At 35.0% G+C, this 17,269-nt stretch overlaps 1 protein-coding gene across 1 annotated transcript in view; it reads right to left on the bottom strand.

Moving 5' to 3' along the window:
* Window positions 1–8,063, bottom strand: part of LOC110676984 (facilitated trehalose transporter Tret1-2 homolog) — an 85,123-nt gene extending 77,060 nt beyond the window's left edge. Inside the window, exons 1-2 of the mRNA XM_021847213.1 lie at window positions 7,148–8,063; window positions 2,710–2,742 (exon numbers count right to left, since the gene is read on the bottom strand). Coding sequence (XP_021702905.1) covers window positions 2,710–2,742; window positions 7,148–7,161 — 47 coding nt within the window. The 5' untranslated portion in view covers window positions 7,162–8,063. The remainder of the gene's footprint in view (window positions 1–2,709; window positions 2,743–7,147) is intronic.
* Window positions 8,064–17,269: the final 9,206 nt, after the last annotated feature.

The raw sequence follows: 17,269 nt of genomic DNA, 5'->3' as shown, positions 1-17,269 counted from the left end.
AAATGACCCGGCTAATCGCATAAGTTTGTAAAATGTTTCAATGGACAGGAACTCCATCAGATATTTTGCTGGAATTTCTTCAACTATTCTGCAAAAATTTTTTTTTCAAAAAAACGTAATAATCTGTTCTTAATATTTGTATGAATACCTGCACAAAATATTAGTAGGAATTTTAACAAATAATTTTTCAGAAATTAACTGCGAATTCTAGAAATGTATACGCAATTCTGAATGTGCCAAAAAAAAATAGAGAGTGTTCTGTGGGATTTCTATAAGAATTGCTCCGAAAATTGTGAGGAGATTCAGCAATGCTTTTCAGAAATCGCTAGCACCATGACACTCGTGCTGCGCATAACAGGATGCGACTGTGATTAGAATTATCCGTTACTTCACTACTACTAAGGCTCTTCATTGATTTTCTGATAATTGCCTATGGATGTTTTAGAAACTTCTCAAGAATTACTTCCAGGAATGCTGAAGGCAATTTATCCCAATATGTTTTTAAGAAAACATCCATTGGTTCATTCAGAAATGCATTAGAGGATTGCTTTTTTTCTAATGTTTAACAAAGTTTCTTGTAGCAATTATTACAATTAGTTTCCCATGATTTTCACTATAGATGTCCTCAACCATTCTTCCCACGAGCCTTTTGGGGGTCAGGAACAAACCATGCCACGTTCATGAGAATACCATGAAAAACCTTATCATGTCCTCCATTCGCCATAAGAATAATTACGACATTGATGGAGGTATGTATATTGATCAAATGATAAATCATTTAATTTGTTGTTTAAGTTTGCTACTGATCTTGTTTTTTTTTTTGTTGAATCGTGGGTAGGACAATCCATTTTGTATGGGGGATTACATGACGTTTTACAACAACCTACCAAGACAAAGTTTGCCGGGACCTGTGGGGGAGAAACCGATACGAAATTTATGTACGTCAAGGTGAGTCGAGATTTTCCGGGAAACTCTTCCCGGATAAGAAAAATAATATCGATTTTGGGGCTCCTAGGAATATGAGTATGGTGTGGACAGCTAGCTACCCTACCAAACTGTTAAAAAATTACTTATTCTAATGGCACCAGCTGTACGAGTATACGGCATACATGCAAGTACATAAGACAAATGCGAGTTTAATTGCCGGTTTCATGTTCATTTTCTATCATCTTCAACAGCTAATAGATGAAAAAAAAATACGCCATGGGAGTGTTATGTTTAATCAATTAATGATCATAATTTCAAGAACTACTCACAATTTTCAATATAAAATCCATGTATCAATTTCCAGTAGCTTCCAGTACCAGCTGATAGTCAACCGAGCATGCTTGCAAACACGCATGAAATATGCGGTACAACAGTATTCCTTCAACTGTTATGGGTCACCTTTCAGGGAAAACTTGCAGCGTTTTTACTACAAATATAAAATAGAGTAAATACATTGTGTTCTCTTCAAAAAGATTATAAGGCCGTCCAAGTAATCACTAGTCCGTTAATTCGCTTTTTCTAGCTAATAGGGCTATGCTACAGCCAATGTAGGACATTTCAGCCCTATGATAGCCATGTATTAGCACACAGGACGAAATAAAGTGCCATTTGATTACTTGGTCATTCTTGCAAGAATAGACAGAGCATATATCAGGCCAAGCATTATTCCTTCAATTGTGGCCCACCTCGAACCCCTCTATCGGAGAGTAACTGTACCTACTGCCACCAACAGCTGAGTACCCGCCAAACCGGTATGTGGCGATGCCAGCTGTGTTGGCCGGCCATCGCCTCGTTGTTCATTTGCTGCCTACTCCTCCTCCTGACGTTGACCGTGGTTAGGAATTACTTTGCATTGCTTTTTTTCGCACTCCTACTAGATACATATAGCATTGGGCAAAACATTTGCAACTTTTTCGATGTTGCATACAAAACGGTCAAACTTTTATGAGTTAGATCTAAGTTATTTAAGGATATATTTGAATGAGACTTTTAGAGGTCTTTAGACATAACTTTTTACATATAATTATGAGTCATTTTTCCAATTATGAGATCCTCACTGAACTTTTATAAAAAACCTATCTAACGTTGAGAAAGTAAACATCTTTTATCAAATCTGACAACATTTACCTCTCCAGTTCCGCTTTCTATACGAATCACTAGTAAACGAGATTGTATTTCGATACATAATGAAAAAAATTGCCAAAAATTTAAGTGTTACACAGTCACAATAAAAAGAGCGAGAGAAGAAAAAATTTCTCATTATTGGAAAGTTTGGTTAGAAAAGTGTGACTAGAATTTTCAATGACTGACATAACTAAAAAAATTGAAAGAATGGCCTCAATGTGTCTTCAGAAAAGAAGTAGATCAAGATGAGAATTCTGTTGAGTCAAATCGTTTTAGTTATGAACTTCTGATTGGAAAAAAATGATCAAAAATATATGTTGAAATTTAAGAAGTATCTGATGTGCCGTGGAAATAATAGTTAAATCGGTCCATAAATTATTCATATCTAGCCTAGTTAATCATTTTGTATGGAAAATCGAAAATCCTCAAATGTATTGTCCCGTACTGTATCTACTGTGATTGCGTTGCGTTATCCAATGCACTGACTACGTTATATAGATGGGTAATAAGTAAAAAAAAACAGTACACCAAACCGACCGATGACGATGACACATTTTTTGCTCACTGTGCGAACGATGATAATATGAGTCCACTTACCGTTGGTGCAAGCTCAGGACACTGGAACCGATACTGAAATGGAGAAAAAGAAAAAAACGAATAAGCATTAATATCTACTTCGGGTTATGGAACTGATTCTTAAAGAGTGTGGGGGTCCATTGCATCGGAATGGTTGGCATGACCTATTTATTGCATCGAGAATGGCCCTGAAAGGTTTCTCTGAATGTTTGGAAGCTGCGTATGCCAGCCAGGCGGGCGCCGCACAACTGTTGCAGTTGGAGACATTGGTTTTTGGATAATGCTTAAATTAGATTAAGACACTGGGAAATCCTTAATTGAATACTTCGCATGTTTCAGTATGGCATTTTCATGAGCATATATCAGATTCATTATTCTAGATAAAAACTAAACAACTAGAAAAAAAATCATTGATAAAACTCCATAGTTTTACCCCTATTGTAAAACGCCCTCTACACTGATGCCTATGTGGTACGATCATTCAAAAAGCTACAAAAAATCTCGTCAATAACAAAGTCGTTTTGCATCCCCCACGTACCAAATTTACGGTTTATTTTTATTACGCTCGCCATATTCGCCGCTTACATGCCTGTTCGATTCCCGACTTAAAATCTCTGGCTTGGTATGAAGCTCACGTGTGGATTGTGAGCAGCTGAGCGAATGATCGATCGGTCTGTTTTTAGATACATACGATAGCGATTCACTGTAAATACCCATTGAATGCTTTTGCAATGGTTGTTGGAAGTTTTGCACGGCCCATAAATGAATAGCAGCTCCATCTTCGCTGAATTCCCTATTCATATTGGACGGTTATGTGGTTATCTGATTATGGACAGTTTTTGTGTAACACGACACGGTACTTTTAGTTCTGAGTACTATCGTATGTATAAAAAGTAGCGTTTGACTTATTCATTTGTTCCCGTCATAATTTGAACGAACAATAAATTGTATGACTTGGCTGGAATTTTCATCGATGTTAAACTATTTAATATTAGTTCACCTTCATCCCTTTCCCTCCAAACTCAATTGTTTACTTGTCAATTTTATTTTTAATAAAGGTGCCCTCTTCAACATCTAATCCAATTTCTCTCGCCGTTCCCTTACGGTACCTATCCATCTAGTATTCATTGCTTTCTTCTCCATGCTCCCTCTTACTTCGAGCAAAATAGACCGATATGCCGATAAACAAATTCGAAAATATAATTATCACGGTCGATATCTTTGTATGTAAAATAAGAAATTAACGAAAAAGGTATATTAAAAGAAATTAATTGTAAGGTATATTTATACTAAAAACAATACGCTGTTCTGTTACATTTTAATAAATTGTTTTTGAATTGTATCTACAAATAGGAATAATGTTGCCTCGACATTTTATTACAATACGCTGTATTCTTGAAGGTTCCAAATATAGTGGGCTGTAAAGTCTACTATATTTGCAAACTTCAGGAAGGCATGTTCCTGAACAGTGGATTACAACAACGTTATACCACAATCATATCAAGATTTGTTACAAATAACAAATTTTGTTTCGCTTTTGTTAGAAGCACTATGAGTTAATGGAGGGAATTATAACATAATCAAAACAAAATCAGTTAAAATCACGGAGGCTGTTTCAAATTTGTTTCAATTTAAAATATAATTATAACACAGTTTGTTATAAACAAATCTGGGAGCAGTTGCTTATTCTTGTAAAAAAAATAACAAATTTCGTTATAATTCATTTACGAAATAACAAAATGAGTTATATTTTTGTTTGATTTGAATCATATAATGAGTTACATTTTTGTTTAAATTCTGACATAATGTCTAAGATTCATGGTGGATATATAAATCTTTTGAGGACATTCTAGCCAAATGTAACCAATATATAAAATGTCGGTATAAACTATCAAAAGTGAAAATCAAAACATAGTCTTCAATCAAAACAAAATATTTTTCAGGGCAGCCTTGCTGTGTACCCTACTTAGTTGGACTACATGTTGCAATACCCTTAAAAAGCCCTTTCACCAACTTCAAAATAATATTTTCTGAAGATGCTTCTCTGCCATGATACTAATAAACTACTTAGAACACGCGATGTTAAATCCATCGAGGAAATGTAGAAAAAAATTTTTTTTATTAATTTTAGACCTACATCGTCACAATTTTCTATTGCCACGATATTTGTTTTGTATAATTAGGAGAATTTACGTATTCTCGGCAGCCGATGCCGTACTTCTTTTGTAATTGTCTCGGGAATCAGCAGACAAATTATCGGATTACGCCGACAGACCTGTTAAAAGCTTTATGGAAACGTTTTTACAACGATTTAAACATCCCATGCCCGTGTGCCTATTGTCGGCAGTCTCATTCTCTTCGGCAGCTTTCCCATAAGAACTGCAGGCAATCTCTTCGGCAGCTCGAAAATCAGTAGCATTTTGAGGCCTTTTTATTTGAATTGATGACATATCTGGTGAAGTTATTTGTTCAGTCTCGGAAATCTCGTCACCGGGAAGCTGACAGAACAAAGGATCATCTGAATGTTTTCGTTGGTTTGTTTAAAGAAAAATATGCTGTGTGTCTGGCATTTGAAATTTGATTGCCGATAATAGTCGAATGGTGCCGAAACCGTTAACTACCCTAGGTTGCGTTAAGCCGATTTTTAAACAACCATACTCTTGTTAATTTTATATGTCCAAACCGATTTAGGTAAATAATGAATATACAAGTACAATTTATAGGAAAAATGCACCTTTGAATAGTTTCTCATTGAGAAAAATGATAGTAAGATAGACCGCATTTGTTTTGAAACTATTCAATATACTTGCAGCTAATTTCCGACACAGTCCTTAACAAACGTGTGTGCAGATCGGATTATCGGATCACATTTTGCGCATTCCTATGAATACATTTAGCAAACAAACATCGCATCGTGTAGCGCTGGTATTTCGACAAGATTGGCAACTTACAGATAAACAATCGATCAAAATTTTAGCAAGCGGCAGTTAATTCGCCGTTCATTAAATTTGCACTTTGAATGATGCAAAATGCGAACACCTGAAATCACCTCCAACCATAGCTGTGTGAGCATTCCGTTGAACACATAAAATTAGTTTGATTTGTAGATGGGAGGTACTCCAAAATTACAACTTTTTGAGAGGTTCTATCAGAAAATTTCAATATGTTCAACCATTTTTAATTACATTTATCTCTACACGCAAAAAAAATTGTGCGGTAAAAACTACCATTTTAGGGGGTTAACTTAAGCGCTCGCACCGGCAATTTTCAGCAGACCAGAAATGCGCTTGATTTTACCATGTCTGTAGTCAAAATCGAATTGATGAAAATAACTTCTGTCAAATGTACCAGTAATGCGGCGGGATGTACCATAAACATAGTAATTTGTTCTGAAATTCCATGGTAGTTTCAAGAATGGGCGTAGTCAGCTACAATAGTAGTTTTTACCACAGAATTTTTTCCCGTGTACCATTTCACGACATTGCTAATGAAAAAAAACAATTTCTATATTTTCCCTTCTTGAAAATTCAAGTTGCCACGAGTGCCCAAGTGTCTCACTATACTAATTTTCAAACCTTAAAACGGGGACCCGAGATGAACTATCCCAGGGCTTAAAATCTCGTTAATGAAGATAAAATTAAATAATAATAATTTAAAACGGGGTAACATTGATTGTTTTGACCCTTCTCATGTAAAGATCAAATAAACATTTTATCGTTCAAATATTTCAAAACAAGAATGCTATTTCTTAATCTTCTATATCATTTCTAAGCGTTAACAAATCGGGTTCCTTCAACAATGAAGATTATTTTCTTAGTTTTTTTTTAGTTCTTCAATATCTTGACTCATTTGATTTTGTATGACTCAATCAAACTTCCAGTGAGTGATCAATGATATCCCGAACTGGCAGAATCAATCAACTAAATCTTGTACGAAACCCAGACGATAAAACGTAAACTCTGGGGGACATTTTTTGTTATAAAAAGATAGGAACAACAGATCAATTTCACCCGGATAACAATACAAAGGAAGTCATTCAATTTTATATTACAAAATTACAAAAAAAAAAAATGAATTTTGATCTGTAAAGCATGACACGCAATTGAGCATCAAAAAACGAATGAGATAAAAAAATATTGCTGATAATATGAATGGCGCAGATATTCAATCGGGTAATCTGGAGAAAATACGCGGAACAACATTTTTGTGTATATGATGAACATATTACGAATGCACAAATTCTGTCATGAATGGAAGAATGAAAACAAAGGCGTTCACATCCGGTGATCATTCTGTGAGTTCAATGCTCAAATAGTGTTTCCATGTTTTCAGTAATTATAGAAACTGATGACTAGAATCCATAAATCATCTAAGAAAGTTCCACAATTACCGCAGAACAACCATTCTCACGAAATGCTTCAAATTGCCTATCCTAATTACTACGAACTCGTCAACTTACCTCAATGGATCCATTGCGGCGAAAAAATATTGCTGCTATCAGCAATAACCGCTCAAATTGATTTACGTCGGTGTTATTCGTCTCTATCCTCGAGCTACGAATGATTTAAAACGAATCACAAGGACTTTTCCAGCCAATTAATCAATATCGATTAGCACAGAAGCACCTATTTGGCCAGATGACAGGGGAACTGCTTTTCGTTCACTTGAAGCACTCGATTTCCGTTGTTTGGTGTGGTATGCGTACCGTCGCCCACCTGTTGATAACGACGACCTGCTAGGAAGGCTCTATACCTTCCAACTAGTTATTCTTTCTTTTCGTTTGAACTTGGTACAGTTATGGTAGCTCTATATTGGCACTATATTTTGCTCGAATCACTCCAATGAGTCAACTAGCATCACTTTGCACTGATATCATTCAGCGGATCCAATCACATGATGCAGATGGCACAACTCCCTGTCACAGTTGAAGAACTCAACAAACTGCTTTTCCCCGACCCTGCCCCGGACCGGACGCACTAAATCGATAATCGCACGTGAAAGTATCTAAGCTCGTTTAGTTTTTCCGAGCGTTTGTTTGCTTTTCTCTGCTGCTGCTTGATGACTTCCACTTCCGGTCGAAGAAGGCCGGTTGAATGTACTAAATGAACGACACTTTGGCGCACTTTTTCCTCACTGCACAGTAGGCTTCGAAACTGGTCCATGCACAGACGTCCAATTTGCTATGGTTAAGTTAAGTTGAACTTCTCTGACTCAACTGGTACCAACTCTATATAGGAAAGATGTAGTGTGGGATGTCTTGGGATATAAAAGAAAAGAACCGCAAAAAGAGGGAAACGCCGCACCCGTCAGCACTCTACATATCTTAACAGCGTAAAGAAAATCCAACCATCACCCTCGAAGTTACGATCCACACTGAACTGAACCAAACTGTTGAAAACAGCACGCGACAAACAAAGCAGCCGATGGGCTGGCTGGGTGCGATGACGATATATGGGCGAAGACGATGGATGACTATAGTCATAGTAGTCGACGATTTTTTTTTCTGCTCTTGTAGAGCTGTTTTAGCAACCATTTAGCATTAGCCCGATAACTATTACTCGCGATGCTATTACTCTCTGGAGAAACACGAGCGGCTGCCGGTTCTAATGCAATAAGCACGTCTTTTTATCACTATTTCTGTGGGCTTATGATTGCTTGAGAAATGTTTTCTTGAATTCAAAATTGCTTCTGTACTGAATTGAGATCTGACTCAAGCTAAGGTGGAAATATTATTTAATCAACCAAAACCCCTTCAGAATTTTGTGTCATGTGAAGAATTTTACTCATTCAACGTAATTTTTTGTATTCTTGGTGATATTTGAAGATATTTTATTTTGGTATGTAGAATATGATCAGATCTTTTACCCCAAAAAGAAAAAACCTTCATAAATCTTTTATTTTTTTCTACATAAAATTCGAAATGCAAATGTTTAACTTGTAAACTGTGCTTGTTTTTTAATTTTATATTCTTCTTGGTTTAGTGCTCTCGCTATCAGCAAGAGGTGATGCTTTTTGTTGTAATTATACCAACATGTACAGGGGGAGCAGGATGAAAATGCACTATCGAGAAAAGGTAATCCGATTTTCACATGTTTACTATTCTGCCAATAAAAACATATTTTTTTCATATGGAGAAGGTAGGTATTGATGAACGTACAAAATTGAGTCTTCTCACACAAATATTTATATTTTTCTAGTACGTTTCCGAATACCAGCATCAGCATGCTGATTACTTGTTCTGCTACTGTTGATCAGCAAAACATCTAATCTTCAACATAACTCAAGTTTATTTTTTTATGAATTAATTTATGGTGATTTTCTTGGAATCCAACAAATATTATGCTAAAAATCTTTAATTATCAAAACACTAGTTTTGCTCTTTACATAATACAACATTGTGAAGGTATAACATTTCAGTTAGTTTGATCAGAAATAAGAACAACACGTTTTACACTTCTTTAAATTTTGTACTTTTGGATAGGCAACATAATTTTTCGATATTTACATATTTTAACGCAAATTTAAAGATTTGTTTCTGACCATTTTCAAGTAGATCAAAGCTGGAATCGATTTTTTTGTTTGTATCTTTTTAATTGACATGTACTAAAGTTCAAAATTTTGAATGAAATAAGTCATAGTCTGTTTGATAATTGTATCGCCACGGATAAATATGGTTTTATTTTTCAGATTTTTATTGTGCGTGTATACTGACTGTATAGTTAAATAAATCGCTCAAAATTCAAAATCTACAATTGTTCAGTGAGAAAATCAAACGTTTGAAATTATGTTTTTATCTGCACTAGTCTCGAAATGGTAGTATGGTGAAGTCGTGCCCATATTTTTTGGGGACACCCTTTATCAGTGGTTCCCAACCTTTTCGAAGCTGTGACCCAATCTGTAGTTTCACAAACCTTCCGCTGACTCCTGTAAATGGATGTTCTCGAAATCAGAATTTGTGGGAAGATCTCATAAGGAATTAACAGGTATCAGATGGAGTCCACTAAGTTTACTAAGATTCTACTCAGAACTGAAATGAATTTTATTGTAGAATCTACTGAATCCATGGTAAAATTAAGAACTGCACCAATGATTTTCAACCGACTACATTAATCTGTTAACTCTACCAAAACATAGTCAACATCACTACACAAGAAAATTTCTTCTGTTGATTTAACCAGAGTTGTAGTATTTTTGACTAAAAACATTCTTGATATGAAAAGTTTAGCATCATACTTTTGACCACACTGTGTTGTACGGTGGGTGTCACGGATTGAAATACAATGCTTTGTAGTGGATGCTACTATGGACATAGTCAAATTTACTGCACTGCTCAGTGATTTTCACCAGATTATAGTAAACTTAACAGATTTTTGTAGTCGGTTGAAAATCGTTGGTGCAGTTCTTAATTCTACCATGGATTCGGTAGATTATACAACAATATTTGTTTGCGTGTAAGGAAAGGCATGCGCGTAGAAGAATGGAAGCGTTAGGGAAACGGTTTCTTGTCCGTCTCTGGTTCTAGCGTTTGCTATGAACGAATTGTTTGAGTGTGATAGATTTAGAATGAAAGATAGAAGCAAGTGAGAGATATAAAGGGACTGGGGGTAGTTTGCCCACGTTAAGGAAAACAGCGATTTCAGATGTGAAAAACATTATTTTATGCACTTTTTTATTTATGGTCGGATAAACAAACATGTTTTCTTTCTAATAGTAGAAACAGCTATTCATTTTAGCTTTTCTGGGGTTTATAGATTAATTTTTAAAAAATGCTTGCTTAACTGCATATGTATTGTTTTGCGGGGTAAAATGCCCCGCTTCAGTCCGGCGTTAGCCGTTCTGTAAACGTACGCATACAATCATACTTGTTTATAGGTTGCATACATCCGGGCGTTTGATCAGATGTTATTGTTCAATAATAGTATACATGCTGATGCGAAAAATGTACATTTGTAAGGTTCCAATTTGTGCGTAACTTCAACGTGGCATTACGTTTGGTAGAATTTGAATTCAAACGGCTGTTTTCTGCCCATAACTGCATAACAGTCACATTCGACATTTTTGTCAATTTCGAGTTAATACCGGGGAGAGTCATCAAATGACAAATACTTTTGATCAACTTACTAAAATCTGTGAGATTGTTCTAGAAAATTCGAAAAAAATACCAAGTTGTTTTGTCCCATTGGCAATTGTAACCGGATAACAGTCACATTGAGATTACACATGAGCCTCGTAATGCAGTGGCAGCGAAATTTCTATCAGAATTATTTTCTGACTATTCACCCAATAAACGATATGAGTTGTTCAAAATTTCAGCCTCAAATAAGCACTTTTGAATTCTTAGTGATTTTTTGAAATATCAGTTCCCTCCCATACTGCAATAAAATGCTAACTTGGTATCCCATTTACTCAATGCCTACTTTTGTCGAATGTTACAAATATGCAGTTATGGGCAGTTTTGGTGTTATGAAATAGGGGTGGGCGTTTTGCCCCCAGAGTTGATTAAAGTTTAGGTCCTTCGTAAAGCTTTTTTAGGACAAATTAAACATATTTTTTGCATGTAATACAAACTATGACAGTGCATAAGTTGGCTCTCGGTGATAGTTTCAAAAATTTCGTTATTTATCGACCTTATCGAGCTTGAAAATCGCACAAAATTGCAACGAAAACAGCGAAAAACGTTTTTATACGTTTTTAACGATATTTTCGAGAAAAACACATACAAATATATTAAAAGATGCATTTTTATCCATTTTCTATGATCTAGGATAGAAAAAAAACATTCTAAAACACATCGTTCGTCCAAATCGAGGGTGGCGCGTTTTGCCCCCTATGAGCATATTACCCCCAGTTCCCCTACAACTACAAAGTACGAGGAAAGGGCAGTGATGCCACATACACAGATTTATCTGTAATTATACAGATTTTTTGCTGATCTTGCCTACAGATATCTGCGATCACAGACCACCGATTTTTTTGATAAAAAAGATTTTTAAGATTTTAGGATATTTCATAAGTTGAGCACATAGTTTTGGAAGATATAAAGCAGAAGTACCATTTCTCAATAAAAAGTTTTCAGAAAAACTTACGTTTTTTGTAAATTTTAGAAACAATTATGCATTTTAAACTTACTTATGGTAGAATTAGTTCAAATTAATAACGGTTGACATGCCAAATACATCTATAATACGTTTGCGAAGGCTCTTTTTGGCCTTAAAAAATCAATTTTGGATTTTTCAACAACACAGATTTTTACCAAGATTTTTGGAGGATGACTTAAGACAAAAAAGATTTTTTCGGCCGAAAACACAGGTGAGATTCGAAAAAAAATGTGGCAACAGTGGGAAAGGGACGGGCCTGGGATTGAACCCATTACCTTCTGCTTATGATGCAGAAGCGGTAGCCATCAGACCACCAACCCCAACAGTGGCCCAAAGCTAGCCAAAAGTAAAAAAATGTAAGTTTGCAAATTACTTCTAGAATATTTTTTTCTTGATTTTTTAAGTTTTGAAAAACAATTCTTTGAAGAAGATCGATCGGTGGATATTTCGATTTTTTCCAGCATGTGAACTGGAGAGATGTCAGCTTAAATTGACCCTTTGAATTTTTCAAATTTCGTGAAGTTTGTTCTATAGAAATTGCAGTTTCTGTACTAAATACTGATCAAATCTTTCTCAGTCGGTCTCATTCGAAAGAATATACCTTAGGCCCCTATGGGAACGGCTTGGTGTGTTTTAGAATGACACTACCAAAACAGAGGAGGTTAACCACAAGGAAGGACGTCTCAAGTAATACTGTTTCATATGGTATGCCCTCTTCAACATCTAATCCAATTTCTCTCGCCGTTCCCTTACGGTACCTATCCATCTAGTATTCATTGCTTTCTTCTCCATACTCCCTCTTACTTCGAGCAAAATAGACCGATATGCCGGTAAACAATTTCAAAAATATAATTATCACGGTCGATACCTTTGTATGTAAAAGCTAGTGAAAAAAGCTCGCTTTTCGTTCACAACTGCAGCGTGGTGGTTCTGACGATGCAAAACGCGCGACGACTGGAAGGTTAACTTTTCAAATTGGCATCCAAATAGTGTCGTTTCATTTATTTTGATCTAAATACGGATTTAATTAATTGAAATAAAAATATATGCTATTTTAAACTAATTACGCCAAATGTACCGGAAATATCGATTTTCTGTTTCAATGACGATTTCTATCAAATTCCCTTTAAAAAATAATGTTTTGTCAAATAATTAGAATGTTTGAACGTTTTGCGTAAGCATTGTACTATTGGCCAGCATTTGTAAGGGATGCGGCAAATGTGCGCTCGGAGAAGTGCCCCAGTCATCGATATCGTCATCGCCACCGTAAATTTCAATTTGCGTATTGTTAATTCTTCTTCTTCTTTTTGACATAACGTCCTCACTGGGTCCTCCTTAGTGTTCAAAGAACACTTCCACAGTTATTAATTGAGAGATTTCTTTGCCAAAGTTACCATTTTCGCATTAGTACATCGTATGGCAGGTACGATGAGACTTTATGCCCAGGAAAGTCAAGGAGATTCCAATTACGAAAAGATCCTGGACCGACCGGGAATCGAACCCAGACACCTTTAGCATGACTTTGCTTTGTAGCCGCGGACTCTAACCACTCGGCTAACGAAATTCTTGAGTAATTCTATAAGAAAGTTCTGGAAAACCTCTTGGGATAATTTTCCAGGAGTTGTTAGCAAAGAAGCTAGGAATTACAACTACAAGAGGAACTTCTGTGGAATTTACTGTTAGTATTTAGGATGATTTCGTAAACCTATTTTTATTCTTTGAAGGCATTTTAGTAAACTGGGAGAAATATCAAAATGTCAATTATGAATGTTTCAAAATTTAACAAATTATATGTTTCAAGCTGTAGTTTCAATTTGGTAGGCAATATTGCAATAGCTCATGTAGTTCTTTTTGTATCATCTTACTCCGCGTGAGAAACGCCCTGGAGGTGCGGATATGGTGAACGTTCGGAACGATAAACATGAAAGGGAGAGATTCTCCGAAAAGCGGAGAGAAATGGTGCTTATGCTTATAATCGCTCAAGGAAGCATGTTTTGTTTGTTGTTTTAGTTTGTGGTTGTTTCAAATTCAGCTTGGATGGTAAGGAGAGAGCGAATCGAGCAGTCTCGATTGTGGGACCGATATGAAACTGAGTGGTTCCATATCAAAAGTTCTATGTGGGATGGATAGTGCTGACGAATGGAATATATATGTAAATTATTTATCTTTATTAAAGTGTTTTTATTCCTTGGCGAGTACGTCACTCATATACTCAAATATTTTAAACATTATGAGCGGACTATTTGATATTTGATAATAAATCAAAATCAGCCCACTGATAAGGGGTTTATTCACAAATTTCATAATGCTGAACGGGGTGGGTAGGTGTGCTGCTGTTGTTACGGCTCATACAAAACTTCGTAGAATTTTCATACAAAATGCGTTACGAGAGGGTGGGTCAACAATGGCCATTTTCAGCGTTATAAAATATGTGAATGAGCCATATCCCGAACAAAGTTGAATATCAAATTTATAATAAATCTTGTTACCTGGTTATCATCATTTAATAACTGATTTTGTTATCATGTTGGCTGAACTAACAGCCAACATAACAAAAAAGAGAATTCAAATTTGTTTGTCGAATAACAAAGTAATAGTAAATTATGTTATTACTGAACTTTCGTCACTGACTGTACATTTAATAGTTGCTAGGTAATCCGTCTTTACAGCACTAACATTAAAAATCGATCATCTTTTTCTTCTTTTCTCTAATAACTTTGTCAATAGGGCCCTAAAATGTTTGATAAAATCATGTTTTTATTGAATAACACGATAGAGCGTGCTACTATTTTGATAAATTTTCCGGCTCAAACAACGTCTCTATCATTTTTAAACTTTAATTTAAAAATATGTTCAGAATTTTAACCTTGAGACTTTTAATCATATTAGACGTTCACATCGCTGACAAATTTCCACTGGAGTTTTACTTTTTATGTTATTTGACAGGTAACCAATATTTCTATTTAATATTTTTCTGTTTTCATTACAACTTGCTAGTATTTATTCACATTCAAACTAGAAATAGTCCATGTTTCTCTGAACGGAAAAGAGTTTTAGATAGATAGATATCGAGTTATGGGAATATCGACTTATGGAGAGCACGATGTTGAAGAATTTAAAAAGATCGAAAAATCCATCGAGTTATAGAATATCGAGTCGTGGAGAGTGGATATTGAAAATTGAGTAAACATGTGTTTCTGCCTATACTCAAACGTTTGGTTGGTACTAAAATTGGAACTGAGCTTTAGGATCTAATTTTTAATAGATTTTGATTATACTAGCACGTTTGGATCACCATTCTAATATATCGCGTCTCCATTGGCGCAAATAAGCCCGAAACTTGGGCTTGGACCTCAAAAAAAGATTGGAAAATGAATAATAATGAAGTTAACATCCAACGTGAATAATTTTTTTCTAAATTTCTGGACGATCATTGTTTGATAGGCAATAGTAATATATAGCTTTAAAACGTCTCGTACTGTCATACTGTCTCCTTTCAGTTCTAATGTTCTTAATGAAGAAATTCACCAAAGTACGTTTTAGAATTGGCAAAATTGGTTTGATCCATATTATTAATTAGAAAATCAAAATTGCTTTTGAGTTTGATTACAAATATTAAAATAAGCCTTGGTATTTTAAAATGAATTATGTAGATATTTTTTTGTTCAATTTTTCTGAACTGTAGTACAAGTCGTTGTTACTGGGAAATGTTTGTGTATAGACAGAAGGCATCCAAAAGCATTCGACGGCAAATTTGGTCTGATTAAAGTCATTCTCTTGGCCATGTATATTGGGCACCGAACACCGGAGTTGTTCCGGATTTTCCGAGGTCATGCCCAAATCACATTGTTTCTGTCGTTTGTACTTTTGTGCCGTATGAAGGTGTACAGATGTTTACAATTTTATAAAATAAATATATATATCCTTTTGCAGATTGAATGCCGACGGACGCATTAAGATTCATGGGATATCTTCCGAAAAATCCATTTTTGTAAACTGGTTCCTCTAAATATAGTCAGTCATGTTTGTATTTCCAGTCATGCATATATTATCCGAAACCATATCCAACTGGGCATTGAACTTTAAGATAATGCTTTCGGGAATATATTCAGAACAATTTCTCATAAGTCGATATGGCAAGGTTTTGAAAGGTAAATAATCTTAATGTCTGATAGACATTGATGCCATAAACATGGTTTCGGGCTGGGATGAAGGCACAGATACTGCACACGAAACATGAAACAACGTTTTTTCAAACTTCAAGGTAACTCCGGCTTGCAAACGACAATCAAGGCAGGCTTCAGATCTTTATTTGGTTTTATTTGCAAAAAGTTTGAATCCTTCGGTTTGATGATAGCAATGCAGCTTTAGCATATGAAGTCCTCAAATGTAACAAAATAAGTATTTTTCTATTTCTGGGAAATTCAAAACAAAAATTGAGTTGCCTTATAATAGGTTTGTGAAAATTAATTACTCGCTACTGAAATGCTGGGCAACTAATTCATATTTTCAAACGTGCTTCAGTTAGGCCAAGAAAAGAGAAATAATGAAGAAGAATATAGCAGAATATAGAATATATAAGTCATGAATATAGCTGGTTTGTAAGCAGCTAATAAGTTATTACTAATCAGTAGGGACAATGGAAATTCGCGGCAAAATTCTTGAAATTTCGCGTGTGACCAAAGCGATAAATTCAAAATTTCGTGGCTTTGTCGCGATCCCATAATTTTGGCCATATTTTTCAAAAAAATACACATTTTCAGTAAAAATACTCTTTATATGTGAAAATTTCGAGGAATTTCATTGAATATAGTATTTGTTTTACAAATTAAGATAATAAAATTGATATCAGAATGAGAATGCAAAATTTAGATCGAGTGTATTTAATAAGCCAGACGTCCTAGTGAAACTAAATGATTATAATTTTTTTTATGGGATTTCCACTTCAAGATGAATAAACCATTTTCATGAGCAAAAAAACTGTAATTGACTGTGGTTTTCATATAGGGGGAGATCCCCCAGTACCGGACAGCACCCAATACCGGACAAAGTCGAAACATTGAGAAATCATGATCCAATCAAGATGGTGTATTAGTAGTAAAGGAAGCTATTATGGAGACTAATGTTTGCGTAAAATAACACATCCTTGAAATATGCATGAGTTTTTAAAAAAGTACAAAAGGTTGAAAATTTCAAAAAATTTGACGTATTGCCTTAATTTTTAGTCTATTTAGTAATTATTTTGAATATAAAAAAATACTTTCGATCACGCAAGCATATTCGAACATAATCCTTATTTGATAGTATGAAAGAATTTTGTACCATAATTGGACTAAATATAGACAAATTACAATTTTGTTCAAGCACCTCCTGTCCCCCAGTTTCGGACAGCCTGATTTGTTATATGATATCTTTGCAATGTCAAAATTCATACTTATATTTTCAAATTTATTTTTGTACACTATAAAAATGATAATATTTAT

Source organism: Aedes aegypti, chromosome 2 (assembly GCF_002204515.2).
Source record: "Aedes aegypti strain LVP_AGWG chromosome 2, AaegL5.0 Primary Assembly, whole genome shotgun sequence".
Lineage (NCBI taxonomy): Eukaryota > Metazoa > Arthropoda > Insecta > Diptera > Culicidae > Aedes > Aedes aegypti.
Note: the sequence above shows the minus strand (reverse complement) of the source record. Positions and strands in the feature narration are given on the sequence as shown.